The 24,957-nt window shown below is 55.3% G+C and overlaps 1 protein-coding gene across 1 annotated transcript; it reads left to right on the forward strand.

The window, feature by feature from the left end:
• Positions 1–24,155, forward strand: setd4 (SET domain containing 4). Its single transcript, XM_030087041.1, has 14 exons — positions 1–324; positions 2,554–2,596; positions 2,789–2,929; positions 5,872–5,967; positions 6,613–6,650; positions 7,332–7,420; positions 8,418–8,654; positions 9,119–9,178; positions 9,254–9,383; positions 10,522–10,696; positions 10,765–10,843; positions 10,920–11,000; positions 22,524–22,647; positions 23,656–24,155. Exons 2-14 carry the CDS (start codon positions 2,572–2,574, stop codon positions 23,785–23,787), a joined length of 1,407 nt encoding a protein of 468 aa, XP_029942901.1. The 5' UTR covers positions 1–324; positions 2,554–2,571; the 3' UTR covers positions 23,788–24,155.
• Positions 24,156–24,957: the final 802 nt, after the last annotated feature.

Below are 24,957 nucleotides of genomic sequence, written 5' to 3' on the forward strand. Positions count from 1 at the left end.
GAGAGCGGCGGGTGGAGGAGAGTCTCGGGGTGGAGGAGAGTCTCGGGGTGGAGGAGAGCGGCGGGTGGAGGAGAGTCTCGGGGTGGAGGAGAGCGGCGGGTGGAGGAGGTCCACACGGTGAAGACGGAGCGGAGGAAGGAGGACTGAAGGCAGAAAGTTGCAAACAGGACTGGAGGAGGCGGGAGCTCCACTGCGCACCCTGACTGCGCAGACCCGGAAAAACAAGAGGGACACGTGGTGCCGCACGCAGCTGGAGGAGTACAGATTTCACATTTTAGGACGGTTTGAAGGATTTATTCGGTCTTGCCTCGCGCATGCGCACAGGTATGCTGCTGAAGCGTCTTTAATTGGTGTTGATTTGTGTGTTTTTCTTTATTCTTCCGTGTTCGTGTCTGCTCTGGGAGAGTGTGTGATCCAGGCCATGTTCCATGGCAGATCGCCGGACCCCCGGTGCACACTGGATGCTGTGATGTACACCGGCCGGACCGGACCCGGTGTGCATCACAGCATTGATTTTAATGACTACGGATTAGCTGCGGTGTCCGGACCGGAGCCGTTCCGTAGCCGGACCGCATCCAGTGTGCATCGGGGGTATTTTCCCGCATGCCGGAGCCAGCCCTACCGCATCAATCCAGACGGAAGCAAGTCGGGTGCCGGAAGGAAACGCGATACGTGTTCCAAAATAAATCACTTCAAAATAAAATCTGTGTCGTGTTTTTGCCTTAATATTCTATTTTTTTTACTTCTTCTGGTAGAAAACAGAACAAACAACGTCATGTAGCCATTATACGCTTTAGAAGAATGAACCGTTTTGTTCTTCGTCACTGCTGAGAAGCCAAATGACTCCAAAATGAAAATAGCTCTGTGACCGGAGCAGCTCCGTGTTGCCAGATTGGGCGGGTTTGTTCCAAATCAAGCGTCTTTTTTGAACACGTCGGACGGGTTGATGAAATGATTATGTGTTTACGACATGTTTTTTATCATGCAAATACCGTTTTAACGTGCATTTTCATCCGAGACGGCGGTTTGGCTGCTTTCTATTGAGTAAAATGGGTTTCAAATTGTCTACGGGGGATAACGACAGATCTGGCAACCTCGTCCGGCTTGACTGCGGAGACACCGCAGGCGGTGAATCACAGTGTTCCGGTGTACCGGCCGGAGCCGGACCGGAGCCGGACTGCAGCCGGACCGCGTCCAGTGTGCATGAGGGGAGTTTGATCAGAATCAAACTGGCGGCTGAACAATTTTAAAGCTGCTGTAGGCAGGATTCTGCTAGTCAGTGCTAATTTTTCTGTGTTTTCTTTGGATTAAATGTTAGAGTATCATTGATAATCCTTTAGGAGTGCAGCATCACTGCTCTACCACCAGGGGGCAGCGCTTCCATCTGTCTCTGTTCTGAGCTGAAAAGGAATCTCACAGCTCCAGGTATCTTTGACCAATCAGAAGAGCCCCTGAGGCTCTAACCGTGATTGGTCGAGGGGCGTTCGTCGCACGTTCTTGTGGGAGGGGCTTAACTTGCGTGAGGGTGTGATGTCAGAGAAAACAGGACAGGATTGGCTGTGCTGGGTTTCAAATCGCCATCTTAGATGGGTCAAAGCGCCATCTTGCTGAGGTAACCCTGAGCAAGATGCTGCCGAGTGTGAACAGGCCCAGAAAGTCTGATCGACTGGAGAGGAAACTGTGCATGTCAGAAGAAGTTCATCAGGTCCTGGTCCCTGGTTCTTCAGGACCTGGTCCCTGGTTCTTCAGGTCCTGGTCCCCGGTTCATCAGGTCCTGGTCCCCGGTTCTTCAGGTCCTGGTCCCCAGTTCTTCAGGACCTGGTCCCTGATTCTTCAGGACCTGGTCCCTGGTTCTTCAGGTCCTGGTCCCTGGTTCATCAGGTCCTGGTCCCCGGTTCTTCAGGTCCTGGTCCCCAGTTCTTCAGGACCTGGTCCCTGATTCTTCAGGACCTGGTCCCTGGTTCTTCAGGTCCTGGTCCCTGGTTCATCAGGTCCTGGTCCCTGGTTCTTCAGGACCTGGTCCCTGGTTCATCAGGTCCTGGTCCCTAGTTCTTCAGGACCTGGTCCCCGGTTCTTCAGGACCTGGTCCCTGGTTCGTCAGGACCTGGTCCCCGGTTCTTCAGGACCTGGTCCCTGGTGCTTCAGGACCTGGTCCCTGGTTCTTCAGGTCCTGGTCCCTGGTTCTTCAGGTCTGGGTCCCTGGTTCATCAGGTCCTGGTCCCTGGTTCTTCAGGTCCTGGTCCCTGGTGCATCAGGTCCTGGTCCCTGGTTCTTCGGGTCCTGGTCCCTGGTTCTTCAGGTCCTGGTCCCTGGTTCTTCGGGTCCTGATCCCTGGTTCTTCAGGTCCTGGTCCCTGGTTCTTCAGGACCTGCTGCTCTGGGACAGGGTTTACCAGCAGGGGAAACAGACGTCCTGCAGATCCAGGACAGTTTTATGTTTTATTCTTTTCCTTTTGACTCTGCTGAAGTGCTCTTGAGCTTCATGACGGCTTTGAGCTTTGATCAGTAACTATCTTCTGCTCCTCCACCCTCCACCGGACTCAAACTACACCAGGTCACACCTGATGGAGTGATGCCGGGTGGAGCTGGTGGAGCTGGTGGAGCGATGCCAGGTGGAGCTGATGGAGCTGGTGGAGCTGATGGAGTGATGCCGGGTGGAGCGGGTGGAGCTGATGGAGCGATGCCGGGTGGAGCGGGTGGAGCTGGTGGAGCTGATGGAGCTGATGGAGCTGATGGAGTGATGCCGGGTGGAGCTGGTGGAGCTGATGGAGCTGATGGAGCGATGCCAGGTGGAGCTGATGGAGCTGGTGGAGCTGATGGAGTGATGCCGGGTGGAGCGGGTGGAGCGGGCCTGGCTCGGGGTCGTCCAGCTGGTCGAACTGCGAGGAAGAGGAGGAGGAGGAAGAGGAGTGATGGAGTCTCTCTGACAAGTAGGAGAACCTCCCTGATTTCTGTCTGCAGGGTTTAGATCTGTTCTCCTACCCTGTTCCCCCAGAACCCTGTTCCTCCTGAACCCTGTTCCTCCTGAACCCTGTTCCCTCAGAACCCTGTTCCTCCTGAACCCTGTTCCTCCTGAACCCTGTTCCTCCTGAACCCTGTTCCCTCAGAACCCTGTTCCTCCTGAACCCTGTTCCCTCAGAACCCTGTTCCTCCTGAACCCTGTTCCTCCTGAACCCTGTTCCCTCAGAACCCTGTTCCTCCTGAACCCTGTTCCTCCTGAACCCTGTTCCTCCTGAACCCTGTTCCCTCAGAACCCTGTTCCCCCAGAACCCTGTTCCCTCAGAACCCTGTTCCCCCAGAACCCTGCTCCTCCTGAACCCTGTTCCCTCAGAACCCTGTTCCCCCAGAACCCTGTTCCCTCAGAACCCTGTTCCCCCAGAACCCTGCTCCTCCTGAACCCTGTTCCCTCAGAACCCTGTTCCCTCAGAACCCTGTTCCCTCAGAACCCTGTTCCTCCTGAACCCTGTTCCCTCAGAACCCTGTTCCTCCTGAACCCTGTTCCCTCAGAACCCTGTTCCCCCAGAACCCTGTTCCTCCTGAACCCTGTTCCCCCAGAACCCTGTTCCCTCAGAACCCTGTTCCTCCTGAACCCTGTTCCCTCAGAACCCTGTTCCTCCTGAACCCTGTTCCCTCAGAACCCTGTTCCCCCAGAACCCTGTTCCTCCTGAACCCTGTTCCTCCTGAACCCTGTTCCCTCAGAACCCTGTTCCCCAGAACCCCGTTCCTCCTGAACCCTGTTCCCTCAGAACCCTGTTCCCTCAGAACCCTGTTCCTCCTGAACCCTGTTCCCTCAGAACCCTGTTCCCCCAGAACCCTGTTCCCTCAGAACCCTGTTCCCTCAGAACCCTGTTCCCCCAGAACCCTGTTCCCTCAGAACCCTGTTCCCCCTGAACCCTGTTCCCTCAGAACCCTGTTCCCCCTGAACCCTGTTCCCTCAGAACCCTGTTCCTCCCGAACCCTGTTCCCCAGAACCCTGTTCCCTCAGAACCCTGTTCCCTCAGAACCCTGTTCCCCCAGAACCCTGTTCCCTCAGAACCCTGTTCCCTCAGAACCCTGTTCCCTCAGAACCCTGTTCCCTCAGAACCCTGTTCCTCCTGAACCCTGTTCCCCCAGAACCCTGTTCCTCCTGAACCCTGTTCCCTCAGAACCATGTTCCTCCTGAACCCTGTTCCCTCAGAACCCCGTCCCTCCTGAACCCTGTTCCCTCAGAACCCTGTTCCCCCAGAACCCTGTTCCTCCTGAACCCTGTTCCCTCAGAACCCTGTTCCCCCAGAACCCTGTTCCTCCTGAACCCTGTTCCCTCAGAACCCTGTTCCCCCAGAACCCTGTTCCTCCTGAACCCTGTTCCTCCTGAACCCTGTTCCCTCAGAACCCTGTTCCTCCTGAACCCTGTTCCTCCTGAACCCTGTTCCCTCAGAACCCTGTTCCTCCTGAACCCTGTTCCCCCAGAACCCTGTTCCTCCTGAACCCTGTTCCCTCAGAACCCTGTTCCTCCTGAACCCTGTTCCCTCAGAACCCTGTTCCCCCAGAACCCTGTTCCTCCTGAACCCTGTTCCCTCAGAACCCTGTTCCCCCAGAACCCTGTTCCTCCTGAACCCTGTTCCTCCTGAACCCTGTTCCCTCAGAACCCTGTTCCCCCAGAACCCCGTTCCTCCTGAACCCTGTTCCCTCAGAACCCTGTTCCTCCTGAACCCTGTTCCCTCAGAACCCTGTTCCCCCAGAACCCTGTTCCCTCAGAACCCTGTTCCCTCAGAACCCTGTTCCCCCAGAACCCTGTTCCCTCAGAACCCTGTTCCCCCTGAACCCTGTTCCCTCAGAACCCTGTTCCCCCAGAACCCTGTTCCCTCAGAACCCTGTTCCCCCTGAACCCTGTTCCCTCAGAACCCTGTTCCCCCTGAACCCTGTTCCCTCAGAACCCTGTTCCTCCTGAACCCTGTTCCCCCAGAACCCTGTTCCCTCAGAACCCTGTTCCCTCAGAACCCTGTTCCCCCAGAACCCTGTTCCTCCTGAACCCTGTTCCCCCAGAACCCTGTTCCCTCAGAACCCTGTTCCCTCAGAACCCTGTTCCCCCTGAACCCTGTTCCCTCAGAACCCTGTTCCTCCTGAACCCTGTTCCCCCAGAACCCTGTTCCTCCTGAACCCTGTTCCCTCAGAACCATGTTCCTCCTGAACCCTGTTCCCTCAGAACCCCGTCCCTCCTGAACCCTGTTCCCTCAGAACCCCGTTCCTCCTGAACCCTGTTCCCTCAGAACCCTGTTCCCCCAGAACCCTGTTCCTCCTGAACCCTGTTCCCTCAGAACCCTGTTCCCCCAGAACCCTGTTCCTCCTGAACCCTGTTCCTCCTGAACCCTGTTCCCTCAGAACCCTGTTCCTCCTGAACCCTGTTCCCTCAGAACCCTGTTCCTCCTGAACCCTGTTCCCCCAGAACCCTGTTCCTCCTGAACCCTGTTCCCTCAGAACCCTGTTCCTCCTGAACCCTGTTCCCTCAGAACCCTGTTCCTCCTGAACCCTGTTCCCTCAGAACCCTGTTCCTCCTGAACCCTGTTCCCCCAGAACCCTGTTCCCTCAGAACCCTGTTCCCCCAGAACCCTGTTCCTCCTGAACCCTGTTCCCTCAGAACCCTGTTCCTCCTGAACCCTGTTCCCTCAGAACCCTGTTCCCTCAGAACCCTGTCCAGCGGGTTCTGGTTCTGCAGGAACAGGGTTGAGACACTGAGTTACAGGTGAACCAGGTTAACTTCACTACATTTAACCTAACCTGACCTCTAGTTAATTTAACCCCTGGTTAACCTGACCCCTGGTTAACCTGACCCCTGGTTAACCTGACCGCCGGTCACTGTGACCCCTGGCTAATGTGACCTCTGACCCCTCAGCTCCTCTGGACCACCTTCCTGGGTTCATCAGGCTCCAGAAGTTTCTCCACCACCGAGGCTTCGACTCTCCGCTGCTGCAGCCGGCCCACTTCCCCGGTACCGGTCCACATCCAGACCCTGACCTCCAGACCCAGACCCAGACCTCCAGACCAGACCTCCAGACCAGACCTCCAGACCCAGACCTCCAGACCAGACCTCCAGACCCAGACCTCCAGACCCAGACCTCCAGACCCTGACCTGCAGACCCAGACCTCCAGACCCAGACCTCCAGACCAGACCTCCAGACCGGACCTCCAGACCCAGACCTCCAGACCAGACCTCCAGACCCAGACCTCCAGACCCAGACCTCCGGACCGGACCTCCAGACCCAGACCTCCAGACCAGACCTCCAGACCCAGACCTCCGGACCGGACCTCCAGACCCAGACCTCCAGACCAGACCTCCAGACCCAGACCTCCAGACCCTGACCTCCAGACCCAGACCTCCAGACCCAGATCTCCAGACCCAGACCTCCAGACTGACCCGGAGATCCTGGAGTTAACACTTTTCATGTTTTTCGGAAACGTTTGAAGAATCAAACCAGATCTTCTCCTCCTTCTTTTCTTCTCCTTCTCCTTCTCCTTCTCCTTCTTTTCTTCTCCTTCTCCTTCTCCTTCTCCTTCTTCTTCTTCTTCTTCTCCTTCTCCTCCTTCTTTTCTTCTCCTTCTTCTTCTCCTTCTTCTGCTGCTGCTGACGGAGCAGAAACAGGAAGAGGACTGCAGACCCTCCAGACCATCCAGGTACCAGACCTGAACCTCTGTCAACTTATTTCTACAGGACCAGAGCTTTACCAGAGAGAGAGAGAGAGAGAGAGAGAGGGAGGGGGGGAGAGAGAGAGAGGGGGGGAGAGAGAGAGGAGAGAGAGGGAGGGGGGGAGAGAGAGAGAGAGAGAGGGAGGGGGGGAGAGAGAGAGAGAGAGAGGGAGGGAGGGAGAGAGAGAGGGAGAGAGAGGGGGGAGTGAGGGAGAGAGCGGGGGAAAGAGAGAGAGGGAGTGGGGGGGAGAGAGAGAGAGAGAGGGAGGGAGGGAGAGAGAGAGGGAGAGAGAGGGGGGAGTGAGGGAGAGAGCGGGGGAAAGAGAGAGAGGGAGTGGGGGGAGAGAGAGAGAGGAGGGGGGGAGAGACTAGACTCTGGGTCAGTCGGTTCTCTCCACAGAAGGTCCTGGACTCTCTGTCTCAGTCTGGTTCTGGTCTAGTGGGATCCACCCCTGGTTCTACTGATCTGCTGTTTAGGGCCGGTTCCATTAGAACCTCTGTTCTCTGTGTTCTCTGAGACGGACCAGAAGACAGATCTGGTCTAGATATAGACCTCTGAACAGTGAGGTTTCTAGCAGGACGGGGGTCCAGACCAGGTTCTGGTGGTCCAGCTGGTGGATTTCCTCCTGAACTCGGAACTCTGTGTTTCTTGTGTTTGTCGTCGATCAGCCCGATCAGCTGATCATCTCTCTGCCAGAGTCCTGTCTCCTCACCTCGTCCACGGTGCTGGACAGCGAGCTGGGACCCTACATCAAGAGGTGAGGACCCCAGAACCAGAACCAGAACCGGAACCGCATCGCTCCCCCTGCAGGCCAGGAGGATCCAGCGTGAGGACTGACCGATGAGACCAGGGACAGGACCAGGACACTTCAGAGGACAGAGCTCCGTCCCTCCAGGCTGAGAGACGCCGGAGTCCCGTCCAGCAGTGCAGCCCGAGCCTTCTCCGTCAGGTCCCTGGGTCCTGGGAAGGACGGAAGGTTGTAGACAGACGGGTGGAGGAAGGACAGAAGGTTCTAGAGGGGACGGGTGGAGGAAGGACATGAAGGTTCTAGAGGGGACGGGTGGAGGAAGGACCGAAGGTTCTAGAGGGGACGGGTGGAGGAAGGACATGAAGGTTCTAGAGGGGACGGGTGGAGGAAGGACATGAAGGTTCTAGAGGGGACGGGTGGAGGAAGGACCGAAGGTTCTAGAGGGGACGGGTGGAGGAAGGACAGAAGGTTCGAGAGGGGACGGGTGGAGGAAGGACAGAAGGTTCTAGAGGGGACGGGTGGAGGAAGGACCGAAGGTTCTAGAGGGGACGGGTGGAGGAAGAACAGAAGGTTCGAGAGGGGATGGGTGGAGGAAGAACAGAAGGTTCTAGAGGGGACGGGTGGAGGAAGAACAGAAGGTTCGAGAGGGGACGGGTGGAGGAAGGACCGAAGGTTCTAGAGGGGACGGGTGGAGGAAGGACCGAAGGTTCTAGAGGGGACGGGTGGAGGAAGGACCGAAGGTTCTAGAGGGGACGGGTGGAGGAAGGACCGAAGGTTCTAGAGGGGACGGGTGGAGGAAGGACCGAAGGTTCTAGAGGGGACGGGTGGAGGAAGGACCGAAGGTTCTAGAGGGGACGGGTGGAGGAAGGACAGAAGGTTCTAGAGGGGACGGGTGGAGGAAGGACAGAAGGTTCTAGAGGGGACGGGTGGAGGAAGGACCGAAGGTTCTAGAGGGGACGGGTGGAGGAAGGACGGCCGCTCTCAGTCTGTTTTGTCCTCTTCACAGGTGGGAACCTCGTCTTTCGCCACTGGTGGCGCTCTGCGTCTTCTTGGTGTGTGAGCGCTGCAAAGGCGAAGCCTCTGATTGGTTCCCGTACATCGACGTGCTGCCCAGCAGCTACACCTGCCCCGCCTACTTCTCCGATGACGTCATGGCCGCCCTGCCCAGCGGCCTGAGGGGGCGGGCCTTAGAGCAGCGGGCGGAGCTACGGGAGCTGCACTCGTCCAATCAGGACTTCTTCAGGTGAGTCTCTCTGTCCCGAGTTCCGCAGCCACAGAAGAAAGACAGACTGAAGACCAGCAGGGTCTCGGTCGTCTCCCTGGAGACGTCCATTCTGTCCCCGTTAAGAGTCACAGCGGCAGCCTGAAGCAGGAAGTGTCTCGTATCGGTCAGGACAGAAAACTCGTCTGTAAATTCCGCTGAGCGTTTGACAAGAAGAGACTCAGAGGGCCACCTTTTCACAATAAGAGCCACCTTTTCACAATAAGAGCCACCTTTTCTCAGTAAGAGATGGAATGATGGTGGAGGCTGAAGAAGGACCTGGTGTAATACCTCACGGGGACAGTGGGTGGCAGTGTGGAGTCCTGCCCAGTGCAGACGATCTGCAGCCGTGAGACGCTCCTACTTCCTGTTCTCTGAGACGCCACTTCCTGCTGCTGATTGGCTGAAGCGATCTGACCATCTGGCGTCGGCCGCCGTGTCTTCAGGTCGTTGACGCCGCTCCTGAGACGTCCGGCGGAGGACGTGTTGACGCCGGAGGCTCTGAGGTACCTGAACAGGCTCTGCTCCGGGTCTCAGTAGAACCCTGCAGGACCGAGTCAGACCAGTCCCCTGTCCTCCAGGTGGGCCTGGTGTAGCGTCAACACCCGGTCCGTCTTCATGAAGCGTCCGCCCAGCAGCTTCCTGTCCGGACCAGACCCCTATGCTCTGGCTCCCTTCCTGGACCTGCTGAACCATCAGCCCAGCGTGCAGGTGGGAACACTCAGACCCCTGGAGAACCTGACCTCCAACCTCACCAGGCTGTAGCTGGTAGTTTGAAGCTGGTCTTTGGTAGCTGGTAGTTGGTCCTTGGTAGCTGGTAGTTGGTAGCTGGTAGTTGGTAGTTGGTCCTTGGTAGCTGGTAGCTGGTCCTTGGTAGCTGGTAGTTGGTCCTTGGTAACTGGTCTTTGCTAGCTGGTAGTTGGTAGTTGGTCCTTAGCAGCTGGTAGTTGGTCCTTGGTAGCTGGTAGCTGGTAGTTGGTAGTTGGTAGCTGGTAGTTGGTAGCTGGTAGATGGTAGTTGGTAGCTGGTAGTTGGTCCTTGGTAGCTGGTAGTTGGTCCTTGGTAACTGGTCTTTGGTAGCTGGTAGTTGGTAGTTGGTCCTTGGTAGCTGGTAGTTGGTAGCTGGTAGTTGGTCCTTGATAGCTGGTAGTTGGTCCTTGGTAGCTGGTAGTTGGTAGTTGGTCCTTGGTAGCTGGTAGTTGGTAGTTGGTAGCTGGTAGTTGGTAGTTGGTAGTTGGTAGTTGGTAGCTGGTAGTTGGTAGTTGGTCCTTGGTAGCTGGTAGTTGGTCCTTGGTAGCTGGTAGCTGGTAGTTGGTCCTTGGTAGCTGGTAGCTGGTAGTTGGTCCTTGGTAGCTGGTAGTTGGTAGCTGGTCCTTGGTAGCTGGTAGTTGGTCCTTGGTAGCTGGTAGCTAGTAGTTGGTAGCTGGTAGTTGGTAGCTGGTAGCTAGTAGTTGGTAGCTGGTAGCTGGTAGTTGGTAGTTGGTAGTTGGAAGCTGGTAGCTGGTAGTTGGTCCTTGGTAGCTGGTAGTTGGTCCTTGGTAACTGGTCTTTAGTAGCTGGTAGCTGGTAGTTGGTAGCTGGTAGTTGGTCCTTGGTAGTTGGTAGCTGGTAGTTGGTCCTTGGTAGCTGGTAGCTGGTAGCTGGTAGTTGGTAGTTGGTAGTTGGTAGCTGGTAGTTGGTAGTTGGTAGCTGGTAGTTGGTAGCTGGTAGCTGGTAGTTGGTCCTTGGTAGCTGGTAGCTGGTAGCTGGTAGCTGGTAGTTGGTAGTTGGTAGTTGGTAGCTGGTAGTTGGTAGCTGGTAGTTGGTAGTTTGTAACGGGCGGAGGGTGGTCTGGCTCCTGTCCCTTCAGGTCCGGGCGGGCTTTAACCAGGACAGCCGGTGTTATGAAGTCCGCAGCGTCTCGCGGACGCGGCGTTTCCAGCAGGTCTTCATAAACTACGGCGCTCATGACAGCCAGCGCCTCCTGCTGGACTACGGCTTCCTGGCCCCAGAAAACCCTCACAGCGTGGTCTACGTGGAAGCAGGTGAGTCTGGACGTTGCAGACCCTCCTGGTTCAAGACTCCTTGACTGAAACCTGCCGTCCGTCCCCAGATGTCCTCTGGGACGTCTTAGGAGGAGATGGGAGTTTGACTCAGAAGATGAGGTTCCTGGAGGAGAACGGGTTCCTGCAGTAAGACCGGTTCCCGTTCTGCCGTTCTGCCGACGTTCCAGCGGACCAACGAGGACTCTGGCCGGTCTCTCCGCAGGAACCTGAGCGTGTCCCGAGACGGTCCGGGGTGGAGGCTGCTGACGGCGCTGAGACTGGCGTCCCTGCCGCAGACGCTGTAGTGAGGACCAGAACCACACCGCACAGAACCAGACCAGAACCACACCGCACAGAACCAGACCAGAACCCCACCGCCACAGAACCAGACCAGAACCACACCGCACAGAACCAGACCAGAACCCCACCGCCACAGAACCAGACCAGAACCACACCGCCACAGAACCAGACCAGAACCACACCGCCACAGAACTACACCAGAACCAGACCAGAACCACACCGCACAGAACCAGACCAGAACCACACCGCCACAGAACCAGACCAGAACCACACCGCACAGAACCAGACCAGAACCACACTGCCACAGAACCAGACCAGAACCACACCGCCACACAACTAGACCAGAACCAGACCAGAACCACACCGCACAGAACCAGACCAGAACCCCACCGCCACGGTGACATCAGACAGGGGCGGGATCTCACTGATAGCCTTGCCTATAAAGACAGCGGAATCTGTGACTTCAGTAATCTGTGACTTCAGTAATCAAGCACTTAGACTGCAGAAGTTAGAGCCAGCTTTGGTGAGTTTGAATTGCTTATTGTGTTGTTGTTGCTGTGTTTGGGGGTGGTTAGGTGCTTGTGCTGCAGTTTCGGTTTCTGTCTGCCCGATAGAGAGGTCGTTGACGCGGGTCACACCTTCTATTGTGTGGCTCCAGTGACATCAGACAGGGGTGGGTCAGCCGGGTGCCATCAGTCAAGTTGGACACAGCTGTGACTCAGTCAGGTACTTCACAGCACAGACTGTGCTTTGGCGTCAGCCACAGCGTCAGCCCACAGAGTGTGAAGACCTGCGAGTCTACCTGCGCCAGTCCACCGAGCTAGGACACCGGTGTCACTAAGGTCTGTCGGTCACAGTCTAACGCACAATGTGTTTCCTACGTATCCCAGTCATCGTCGGCAACCGGAAAAGACGCGTAGTCCTCCGCAAACGCAATCCACACAACCTGTCCACTCTCTCTGGAAGTGGTCCAGCCCACACTCAGTTACCTCCGGTCTCTGGAACTGTCAGTCCGCAGTTAATGAGACAGAATTCATCAGTTCTCTGATGAAACTCTCAGACATTCAGGTCCTAGCCCTGACTGAGACCTGGATCCGCCCAGAAAACTCAGCTACACCAGCTGCACTCTCTGAGTCTGCTGCGCTAAGCCACGCCCCTTGCTCTACTGGCCGAGGAGGCGGTGCTACGTTAAGCCACGCCCCTCGCTCTACTGGCCGAGGAGGCGGTGCTGGCATTCTCATTCCGGACAACTGGTCCTTCTCCTCACTGCGCCCGTCGAACAACAACACAACGTTTGAATATCACGCTCTAACGGTCACTACTCCCAAAGCATCAAAGCATATATTCTGGTTGTGTACCGCCCACCAGGGGGTAATCTGGATGGCTTTGTCTCTGAAATGGACATGTTACTCTCTGACATCCCTGATGATGGCACACCACTGGTTGTCATGGAGACATGAACATTCACGTTGACAAACCCCAGGCACAGAACTTTTTGGCACTGATGGCTTCCTTTGCTCTGGTACTGGCTCCGTCTCCTCCCACCCACAAAGCTGGCAAAATCCTTGACTTGGTGCTGACTCGTAACTGCTCCATAGCAGAGGTGACAGTTACTCCACTACACCTATCTGACCATTTCTTGGTCAAATTTGCGGCTGCCTTTCTGCCGCTGCAGACACCGACACAGATGGTCTCCTTCCAGAACCCTGAAGTCCCTCACAGCAGCTCAGCTCCGTCCTGCCGGACTACTCTCACTTCTCATCGCTTCCTGTTAATGAGGCTACAGAAACACTCTGGTCCTCTCTGGTCCTCTTTGGACAAACTCTGCCCCCGGGTGTCCAAACCAGCCAAGACAAAACAACTAGGTCCATGGCTCTCAGAAGTCCTGAGAGAACAAAGAGCTGGACTCAGGGCAGCAGAAAGAAAGTGGCGTAAATCCCACGAGCCGCTGATTGGTCCTCATACAAACAGAAACTTGCTTCCTTTACCTCCCGCTTGCAGTCCGCAAAGAAAGCTTTTTATCAGAACCAGATCTGTGCAGCTTCTGATTCCAGAAAACTGTTTATGGCGTTCAACTCCCTGCTTCCTCCTCCAGCTGCTCAGTCGTCCACTGAGCTGATCCTGACATGTTCGCCTCCTTTTCCACTGAGAAGGAGGCTGCAGTCAGAACCAGTTCTCTGAGCCGGACCGGCCCAGTCAGCTCAGACCCACCACTGCTCCTTCTCTCTGCTCGTTTGCTCCTCTGAGTGAGGATGAGGTCTCCAGACTTCTTCTGAGCTCAAAACCGACAACATGTCCTCTCGATCCAACACCCACCAGCATTCTGTAGACCATCTTGCCCATAATCAAACCTGCAGTCACGCACATTGTCAATTCCTCCCTGGAAACCGGCATTTTTCCTGTTACTTTTAAACAAGCCCGCGTCACCCCACTACTAAAAAAGCCTCATCTCAACCCAGCCCAGGCTGAAAACTACAGGCCAGTCTCACTTCTACCATTCCTGTCGAAAATACTGGAGGCTCAGTATGTAACCAAGTCTCTGAACACCTGCGGAACAACAACCTACTTGACCCTTTTCAGTCAGGCTTCAGATGAGACCACTCCACCGAGACTGCTCTCCTTTCAGTCACAGAATCTCTGCGGCTGGCAAGAGCTGCTGGTCAGTCCTCTGTCCTCCTGCTGCTGGTCAGTCCTCTGTCCTCCTGCTGCTGGACAGTCCTCTGTCCTCCTGCTGCTGGTCAGTCCTCTGTCCTTCTGCTGCTGGACAGTCCTCTGTCCTCCTGCTGCTGGTCAGTCCTCTGTCCTCCTGCTGCTGGTCAGTCCTCTGTCCTCCTGCTGCTGCTCAGTCCTCTGTCCTCCTGCTGCTGGTCAGTCCTCTGTCCTCCTGCTGCTGGACAGTCCTCTGTCCTCCTGCTGCTGGACTTGTCTGCTGCCTTTGACACCGTGAACCATCAGATCCTCCTCTCCACTCTCTGACCTCGGCCTCTCAGGTTCCGTCCTGTTGTGGTCCAGGTCCACCTCACAGGCAGATCTTTCAGAGTGTCATGGCGAGGGGAGGAGTCAAGGTCACATGGCCTATCGACAGGGGTCCCTCAGGGGTCGGTGCTTGGCCCCTTACTCTTCTCTCTGTACACCACCTCACCTGGTGCAGTGATTCACTCCCATGGCTTCTCCTACCACTGTATGCTGACGACACTCAGCTCTTCCTCTCTTTCCTCCTGACGACACCACAGTCTCAGCTCGGATATCAGCAGGTCTGGCTGATCCTCCACCTGGATGAAGGAACGCCACCTTCAGCTAAATCTGTCTAAGACTGAACTCATGGTCTGTCCAGCTTGTCCATCTGTCCAGCCTCAGATCAGGGTCCAACTTCACTCCAGCCTACTTGTGCCCACAAACTCAGCCAGAAACCTGGGTGTCAGGATTGATGACCTGCTGACCTTTGAGGGTCACGTGGCCTCAGTTTCTCGGTCTTGTCGTTATGCCCTCTACAACATCAGGAAGATCAGACCCTTCCTGACCCAACAGGCCCCCCAGCTTCTGGTCCAGGCTCTCGTGATGTCTCTCTTCTGGCGGGTCTCCCTGCAGGTCCAGTCAAACCTCTACAGAGGACCCAGAATGCAGCAGGTCTGGTCTTCAACCAGCCCACAGAGCTCAGGTCCTCCTCTGTTCATCTCCCTTCAGTGGCTTCCAGTTGCAGCCAGGATCAAATTCAAATCTCTCCTCCTGGCTTACAGAACGCTTACAAGAACGGCTCCGGCCGACCTGGACTCCCTGATCCAGGTCGACCTGGACTCCCTGATCCAGGTCGACCTGGACTCCCTGATCCAGGTCTACTCTCCTTCACGCCCTCTTCGCTCTGCATGTGAGAGACGTCTGGAGCTTCCAGCCCAGCTCGGCTCTGAACCTCCAGCCAGACTCTTCTCCTCTGTTGTTCCCAAATGGTGGAACGAACTACCAGACTCTGCGTTCCGCCGAGTCTCTTTCTACTTTCAAGAGACAGTTGAAGACTCAATTGTTCAGAGAACACCGAGGGTCTTAATCCGACCCCGTGTTCAGGGAAGAATAGATCAGGTGTTCTAAAACCCAGCACTTATGGACCACTGACTAAGTTGACACACACAAAAAAAAAAAGAAAAAAAAAAAAAAAAAAAAAAAATAAAGGGGGGTAGTGGCTCCTCTTCTGCAGCTTGATGGCAGCTCCCTCGACCAATCGCACTTGAAGCAATTGAAGCATTTACTATGGTTTCTTTCTTTCTTATGTCTGTATTCTTGCTTGTGTTGGACGTCACTTTGGACAAAAGCGTCTGCTGAATGAAATTGTAGAATTGTAGAGAACCCCACCGCCACAGAACCAGACCAGAACCCCACCGCCACAGAACCAGACCAGAACCACACCGCCACACAACTAGACCAGAACCAGACCAGAACCACACCGCCACAGAACCAGACCAGAACCACACCGCCACACAACTAGACCAGAACCAGACCAGAACCACACCGCCACAGAACCAGACCAGAACCACACCGCCACACAACTAGACCAGAACCACACCAGAACCACACCGCCACAGAACCAGACCAGAACCCACACCGCCACACAACTAGACCAGAACCAGACCAGAACCCCACCGCCACAAAACCAGACCAGAACCACACCGCCACAGAACCAGACCAGAACCCCACCGCCACAGAACCAGACCAGAACCACACCGCCACAGAACCAGACCAGAACCCCACCGCCACAGAACCAGACCAGAACCACACCGCCACACAACTAGACCAGAACCAGACCAGAACCACACCGCCACAGAACCAGACCAGAACCACACCGCCACAGAACCAGACCAGAACCACACCGCCACACAACTAGACCAGAACCAGACCAGAACCCCACCGCCACAGAACCAGACCAGAACCACACCGCCACAGAACCAGACCAGAACCACACCGCCACACAACTAGACCAGAACCAGACCAGAACCACACCGCCACAGAACCAGACCAGAACCACACCGCCACAGAACCAGACCAGAACCACACCGCCACACAACTAGACCAGAACCACACCAGAACCACACCGCCACAGAACCAGACCAGAACCACACCGCCACACAACTAGACCAGAACCAGACCAGAACCCCACCGCCACAGAACCAGACCAGAACCACACCGCCACAGAACCAGACCAGAACCCCACCGCCACAGAACCAGACCAGAACCACACCGCCACACAACTAGACCAGAACCAGACCAGAACCACACCGCCACAGAACCAGACCAGAACCACACCGCCACAGAACCAGACCAGAACCCCACCGCCACAGAACCAGACCAGAACCACACCGCCACACAACTAGACCAGAACCAGACCAGAACCACACCGCCACAGAACCAGACCAGAACCACACCGCCACACAACTAGACCAGAACCAGACCAGAACCCCACCGCCACAGAACCAGACCAGAACCCCACCGCCACAGAACCAGACCAGAACCACACCGCCACACAACTAGACCAGAACCAGACCAGAACCCCACCGCCACAGAACCAGACCAGAACCACACCGCCACACAACTAGACCAGAACCAGACCAGAACCCCACCGCCACAGAACCAGACCAGAACCACACCGCCACAGAACCAGACCAGAACCACACCACCACACAACTAGACCAGAACCAGACCAGAACCACACCGCCACAGAACCAGACCAGAACCACACCGCCACACAACTAGACCAGAACCAGACCAGAACCACACCGCCACACAACTAGACCAGAACCAGACCAGAACCACACCGCCACAGAACCAGACCAGAACCACACCGCCACACAACTAGACCAGAACCAGACCAGAACCCCACCGCCACAGAACCAGACCAGAACCACACCGCCACAGAACCAGACCAGAACCACACCACCACACAACTAGACCAGAACCAGACCAGAACCACACCGCCACAGAACCAGACCAGAACCACACCGCCACACAACTAGACCAGAACCAGACCAGAACCACACCGCCACACAACTAGACCAGAACCAGACCAGAACCCCACCGCCACAGAACCAGACCAGAACCACACCGCCACAGAACCAGACCAGAACCACACCACCACACAACTAGACCAGAACCAGACCAGAACCACACCGCCACAGAACCAGACCAGAACCACACCACCACAGAACCAGACCAGATCCACACCGCCACACAACTAGACCAGAACCAGACCAGAACCCCACCGCCACAGAACCAGACCAGAACCACACCGCCACACAACTAGACCAGAACCAGACCAGAACCCCACCGCCACAGAACCAGACCAGAACCACACCGCCACAGAACCAGACCAGAACCCCACCGCCACAGAACCAGACCAGAACCACACCGCCACACAACTAGACCAGAACCAGACCAGAACCACACCGCCACAGAACCAGACCAGAACCACACCGCCACACAACTAGACCAGAACCAGACCAGAACCCCACCGCCACAGAACCAGACCAGAACCACACCGCCACACAACTAGACCAGAACCAGACCAGAACCACACCGCCACAGAACCAGACCAGAACCACACCGCCACACAACTAGACCAGAACCAGACCAGAACCACACCGCCACAGAACCAGACCAGAACCACACCGCCACACAACTAGACCAGAACCAGACCAGCACCCCACCGCCACAGAACCAGACCAGAACCACACCGCCACAGAACCAGACCAGAACCACACCACCACACAACTAGACCAGAACCAGACCAGAACCACACCACCACAGAACCAGACCAGATCCACACCGCCACAGAACCAGACCAGAACCAGACCGCCACACAACTAGACCAGAACCAGACCGGAACCCCACCGCCACAGAACCAGACCAGAACCCCACCGCCACACAACTAGACCAGAACCAGACCAGAACCCCACCGCCACAGAACCAGACCAGAACCACACCACCACACAACTAGACCAGAACCAGACCAGAACCCCACCGCCACAGAACCAGACCAGAACCACACCGCCACACAACTAGACCAGAACCAGACCAGAACCCCACCGCCACAGAACCAGACCAGAACCACACCGCCACACAACTAGACCAGAACCAGACCAGAACCACACCGCCACAGAACCAGAACCACCACAGAACCAGACCAGAACCACACCGCCACAGAACCAGACCAGAATCAGACCACAACCACACCGCCACAGAACCAAACCAGAACAGACCAGAACCACACCGCCACAGAACCAGAACCACCACAGACACAGACCAGAACCAGACCAGAACCACACCGCCACAGAACCAGACCAGAACCACACCACCACACACACAGACCAGAACCACACCGCCACAGAACCAGACCCGAATGGAACCGTCAGGGAGACAGCAGAGCGAGCTGGGCTCAGACCAGTCCAGCAGGGTCCAGGAGGATCCAGCAGGATCCAACAGGATCCAGCAGGGTCCAGCAGGACCCAACAGGGTCCAGCAAGGTCCAGCAGGATCCAGCAGGGTCCAGCAGGATCCAGCAGGGTCCAGTAGGAACCAGCAGGATCCAGCAGGGTCCAGCAGGATCCAGCAGGATCCAGCAGGGCCCAGCAGGACCCAGCTTCTGCTCCTCTGGAGGCTCCGAAGCAAAATGACCAGTGCAGAAAACATCCAGCGCCCAGGGTTTCAAACCAGCACCTACCAGCGCTGCTGGATCTGAAGACCTTTAGCCTGGAACTGGATCAATCAATCAATCAATCAATCAATCAATGTATTTCTGTACAGCCCAGTATCACAACAACAGCTGCCTCAGAGGCTTCAAGATGTTACATTGGTCGGTAAAAATAAAAACAGTGAATAAGCATAATGTTAATATGTCAAATTAGCTGAGCTTCAGTCAGGAACTGGATCAGCTGAGCTTCGGTCAGGAACTGGATCAGCTGAGCTTCAGTCAGAAACTGGATCAGCTGAGCTTCATGTGGTTCCTTTTCGAAGCTCGTAGATTAAAGATAGTAAATAATTAAAGCCGCAAGCGGCATTTGTCGGGACCGAGCCTCCCCGCCGGCTGAGATGTCCATCCACTAACATGGGAGTTGTTAGCATCTCCCATCCACTAACATGTAGGTGTTAGCATCTCTCATCCATCAACATGGAGCTGTTAGCATGTCCCATCCATCAACATGGAGCTGTTAGCATGTCCCATCGAATAACATGTGGCTGTTAGCATCTCTCATCCACTAAGATGGAGCTGTTGGCATGTCCCATTGTACAGCCCTTTCCCTATAGGGCCTGTACACCTTGAGTTCCTGAGGGTGTAGAGGGTGAATCGTCTTGGACGTGTGCCCACACAGCGAGTCAATCAAATCAAATATCATGCTTTTGCTGTTTCGGTGCGGTGACATATTTATTCTCTTTTGGTGCATACACAAATCCACCGTCTGCACGCCGCTTAGAAGCAGGAAAGCTTACACGTACAGTTCCACTTCCCTTAGCCGGACACACACCATCATTGAAAGACTGTTACCTGTCCCTCTATGCACACCTGCCCCTGATCACCTGTGTGTTCCCTTTATACTTCCTCATACTGCTCCCCCTGGTGGTTAATTAACGAAATGATAAATGGCTCCTACACCCATCCACTAATATGGAGTTGTTAGCATGTCCCATCCACTAACATGGAATTGTTAGCATCTCCCATCCACTAACATAGAGTTGTTAGCATCTCCCATCCACTAACATGGAGTAGTTAGCATCTCCCATCTACTAACATGGAATTGTTAGCATCTCCCATCCACTAACATGGAGAAGTTAGCGTCTCCCATTCACTAACATGGAGAAGTTAGCATCTCCCATCCACTAACATGGAGAAGTTAGCGTCTCCCATTCACTAACATGGAGAAGTTAGCATCTCCCATCCACTAACATGGAGTTGTTAGCATCTCCCATCCACTAACATGGAGTAGTTAGCATCTCCCATCTACTAACATGGAATTGTTAGCATCTCCCATCCACTAACATGGAGAAGTTAGCGTCTCCCATTCACTAACATGGAGAAGTTAGCATCTCCCATCCACTAACATGGAGTTGTTAGCATCTCCCATCCACTAACATGGAGTAGTTAGCATCTCCCATCTACTAACATGGAATTGTTAGCATCTCCCATCCACTAACATGGAGAAGTTAGCGTCTCCCATTCACTAACATGGAGAAGTTAGCATCTCCCATCCACTAACATGGAGTTGTTAGCATCTCCCATCCACTAACAAGGAGTTGTTAGCATGTCCCATCCACTAACATGGAGCTGTTAGCTTCTCCCATCTGCTTTTGAGAGTCACTGAATGAAGGCACTGAGTGTCAGAGTTTGATTGACAGCTGCTGTCAGCTGTGTAACTGCACTGGACGCCCATATATGGTCATGTCAGAGTGGAGAGAGGAGAAATAACAGTTTCTGTTTGGGAAACAACTGCTCCTTGTTCAATTCATGTTTGACAAAACTGAACAAAAAATATCACGTTTGATAGGAAAATTCGTTTTCTTTCAGTTGTTGAGGCTTTCAGAGCAGTCAGACTTTTAGTTTGGACCCCAGAGGCCTCAGTTTGTGAGAAGCGCGAGATTTTTCCCCATCCGGCTCCATTATAACTGAGAGCAAAAAAAATGCAGAGCGCACACCTTTTCTTACCTGTGTAAACATACATATACGAGGGTGTACCCAAAAGACTCCAGAATTTGACTGTAACTTTTTATTTCTGACATTTCAAAATAAAACATCACCGTCGCCTTCAAAATAATCTCCATCCGCATTAATGCAGCGCTCCAGCCGTGTCTCCCACTTCACCAATGCGTCGTCAGACTCGTGCGTAATTGTATCATTCAGGGCCGGCTGTGATTTTTCTGTCCCCTCCTCCACATCTGCAAACCGCTGTCCCTTCAGCTGCTTCTTCAACCTGGGGAACAAGAAAAAGTCACTGGAGGCTTCATCTGGAGAATCAGGCGGATGGGAGAGGAGATTCATCTCATTCTTCTCCAGAAACAGCGTGAGGCGCAGCGCCGTGTCCGCTGGCGCTCTGTGGTGGTGGATCAACCGGCTCCACTCCGCCACGACGCTCTGCTTCCTCCTCACATCCTCACGGAGCGTCTGAGGACTTCCTGTAGTAGTCCTGGTTTACAGTCTGACCTGGAGGGACAGACTCGCTGTGGACGAGACCCTGGACAGCCGAGAAGCAGCTCAGCGTTGTTTTCACGCTGATCGGACCTGACGCGCCGACATCTGGCCCTTCTCAGACCCCCGGACCACTCATGGACCTGAGTCTTCCCCAGAGCAGCATCCTTGTAGGCTTGCTGCAACAAGCTGAGTGTTTCTGCTGCTGTTTTTTCCAGCAAGAAGCAGAATTTAATGTTTGCGCTGCTCTGGCTTCACAGTCAATGTCGCCATTTTGGAAAAATCGCAGACCGCCGCTGCACTCTGTTGCTATAAATAGCTCCTGACAGGCGTCAGTGTCACTCTGGGAGCTCAGGTTTCTCACAGATGTGCACGAGGCTTACCTGCAGCACATCTGACGGCCAGAAGCCCAAACTCATTATTATTATTGTTTTCTGACCAAATTCGGTTTCTTTTGGGTACCCCCTCGTAACATGACATTTTCCCCACTTAAGTTACATCATCTTGTTCAGGAGAACCTGGTGAGGCTTTACGTGTGCTCGGTTTGTTGATAGGAGTCACGGTTTAGCCACGACTTTTTTCCTTTTTCCCCATTATAACGGATGAGGGCAGGAGCAAGGCAGGATTTCAGACTTCCAACTTTGAACGCTAATAAAATCCACACCGTGAGACTTTTGACAAAGTTGTTCACAATTGTTGTAGAGAAATTTCTCCTTTATCATGTCGCGTTAATCTGATGTCTGTACGACAAACGGTCTCGGAGGAGGTCATTTTTGCGTGAGGAGTGATTTTGAGCAAAATTTGACTTTGAAAGGGAAATGGCGGACTTCCTGTGGGATTTAGGTCAGGGCTGTCAGCGCGTGAAATGTAGATCTTGATGAGACGAACGGTTTGATCTCTACGATATTCCTGCGGGCTGTAGCGACTGTTTTGGTCCTTTTTTGGGATATAGGTGGCGCTAGAGAGTAGATGCGGTTAATTTTTCTACTTTACAAAATGTTTCGCCGGTCCAGATGTGCGTGCCAAATTTGGTGAGTTTTCGTGCATGTTTAGGGGGTCAAATTTGCGTTTATATACGAGGTCAGTAGAATAACGAAGAAACAGACGAAGAACAATAGAGACCGAGCCCGGAGCTTCAGATACACATCAAGACAATATGTGGTCCTGGTCCCAGTCCTGGTCCCAGTCCTGGTCCCAGTCCTGGTCCCAGTCCTGGTCTTGGTCCCAGCCAGTTTCATCTGGAACAAATCCTCTGAAATCGACGTTTATCTCACTGTACAGATTTTGCTGGATGTCGAAGTAAAGAGAGTGTGTGTGTGTGTGTGTGTGTGTGTGTGTGTGTGTGTGTGTGTGTGTGTGTGTTTTCAGTCACCAGTGGAAGCCAGTGCTGCTCGGCCAGCCAGTGTGTGAAGAGAGAGAGGAGTGGAGCCTCCGGACAGCAAAGACAGTCTGTCAGCGCCTCCTGCAGGACACACACTCCGCTCTGCACCAGGTACACACACACACACACACACACACACACACACACACACACACACACACACACACACTCCGCTCTGCACCAGGTACACACACACACACACACACACACACACACACACACACACACACACACACACACTCCGCTCTGCACCAGGTACACACACACACACACACACACACACACACACACACACACACACACACACACACACACACACACACACACTCCGCTCTGCACCAGGTACACACACACACACACACACACACACACACACACACACACACACACACACACACACACACACACACTCCGCTCTGCACCAGGTACACACACACACACACACACACACACACACACACACACACACACACACACACACACACACACACACACACACACACACACTCCGCTCTGCACCAGGTACACACACACACACACACACACACACTCCGCTCTGCACCAGGTACACACACACACACACACACACACACTCCGCTCTGCACCAGGTACACACACACACACACACACACACACACACACACACACACACACACACACACACACACACACTCCGCTCTGCACCAGGTACACACACACACACACACACACACACTCCGCTCTGCACCAGGTACACACACACACACACACACACACACACACACACACACACACACACACACACACACACTCCGCTCTGCACCAGGTACACACACACACACACACACACACACACTCCGCTCTGCACCAGGTACACACACACACACACACACACACACACACACACACACACACACACACACACACACACACACTCCGCTCTGCACCAGGTACACACACACACACACACACACACACTCCGCTCTGCACCAGGTACACACACACACACACACACACACACACACACACACACACACACACACACACACACACACACACACTCCGCTCTGGGCCGGTACACACACACACCCCCCCCGCTCTGGGCCGGTACACACACTGTCCCTCGCTGTCCGTCCTCAGATGCCCCGCCCCCTGCCGTGCGGCGAGCCGGCGCTGCGGCAGCAGCTGCAGCTGGTGGCGGCGCTGCGTGAGGAGGAGAGGTGCATTGTGGGAAGCTGCCTGGAGGCCCTGGAGCAGGCGTGTCGTCGCTGACCGGCTGCGTCAGTGGGACGCTCCGCCGCGGCGCCGCGGTTCGATTCCCGGCGGTCACGACGGCGTCTGACTTGGAGGGTGACGAGGTTCAGCGGAGACCGGGTGCCTGTTCTCCCGGTCCTGACAGGAAGGAGAAGGAACGCCGTGGCCGGCTTTAGCTCCGCCCCCTCCTCGCCCCGGGGAGCGGGCCGCCGCTGGCAGGAGCCGCCGTGTCCACCGGGGACGCCGGACCAGACGGGGGGACGGGTGGGCCGCTCGTCTTCACTGAGGAGGACAGCAGGAACTGGACTGAGCTGGACTGGACTGGACTGAGCTGGACTGGGCTGGACTGGACTGGACTGGGCTGGACTGAGCTGGACTGAGCTGGACTGAGCTGGACTGGGCTGGACTGAGCTGGACTGAGCTGGACTGAGCTGGACTGGGCTGGACTGAGCTGGACTGAGCTGGACTGGGCTGGACTGAGCTGGACTGGGCTGGACTGAGCTGGACTGGGCTGGACTGAGCTGGACTGAGCTGGACTGAGCTGGACTGGGCTGGACTGGGCTGGACTGACCTGGACTGGGCTGGACTCCAGGAGGACAGCAGGAGAACCTGAGGACGTCTCTGGCTGAGACAACGTGAGTGACGGCAGAGACAGCGGCAGGCGGGACAGACGAGAACGAGGGGAGAGAATGAGACCCGGCCAGGGGCGGGACCGGGTGGGACCAGGAGGGACCAGGAGGGTCCTGCAGCGTGTCCAGAGGACGGTCCAGCTGCTGGTCCTGGAACCCTGGTCCAGCGAGTTCCCGTCTCTCAGTTCGAGATCTAGTCTTGTTTTCCCGTCTCTGTCCAGCCTTCTGGGTTGTTGCAGAACCCGTTCCCCGGGTTCCCCCGGGTTCCCCCGGGTTCCCCCGGGTTCCCCCGGGTTCCCCCGAGGCCAAACCGTGGAAGAGGTCTCCTGTAGCGCCGGGACGCCGGACTGGTTCAGTCCTGAATGTTGACGACCGACGATCAGACGACTGGAGTCAGACCAGGTTCTGGACTGAAGACGAGCTGGAGAACCTCGGCTCCTCGGGACGTTCTCCCCTCCAGGGTTTGGACCCTCGCCCTGTCCCCGTCACTGACGGTGAGACGGGTCCGACGGCCGTCCCCCAGCCAGCCTGTCCAACAGCGAGAGGAGGCAGCGGGACG

The sequence above is a fragment of the Salarias fasciatus genome, unplaced genomic scaffold (assembly GCF_902148845.1).
Source record: "Salarias fasciatus unplaced genomic scaffold, fSalaFa1.1, whole genome shotgun sequence".
In the NCBI taxonomy this organism is placed as follows: Eukaryota; Metazoa; Chordata; class Actinopteri; order Blenniiformes; family Blenniidae; genus Salarias; species Salarias fasciatus.

Coding starts and splice junctions, on each gene's coding strand:
- setd4 (XM_030087041.1), top strand. CDS start 2,572: ATGCCGGGTGGAGCTGGTGGAGCTG. Junction 7,421..8,417: donor CTGGGACCCTACATCAAGAG/GTGAGGACCCCA, acceptor TCCTCTTCACAG/GTGGGAACCTCGTCTTTCGC. Junction 10,697..10,764: donor CGTGGTCTACGTGGAAGCAG/GTGAGTCTGGAC, acceptor GTCCGTCCCCAG/ATGTCCTCTGGGACGTCTTA.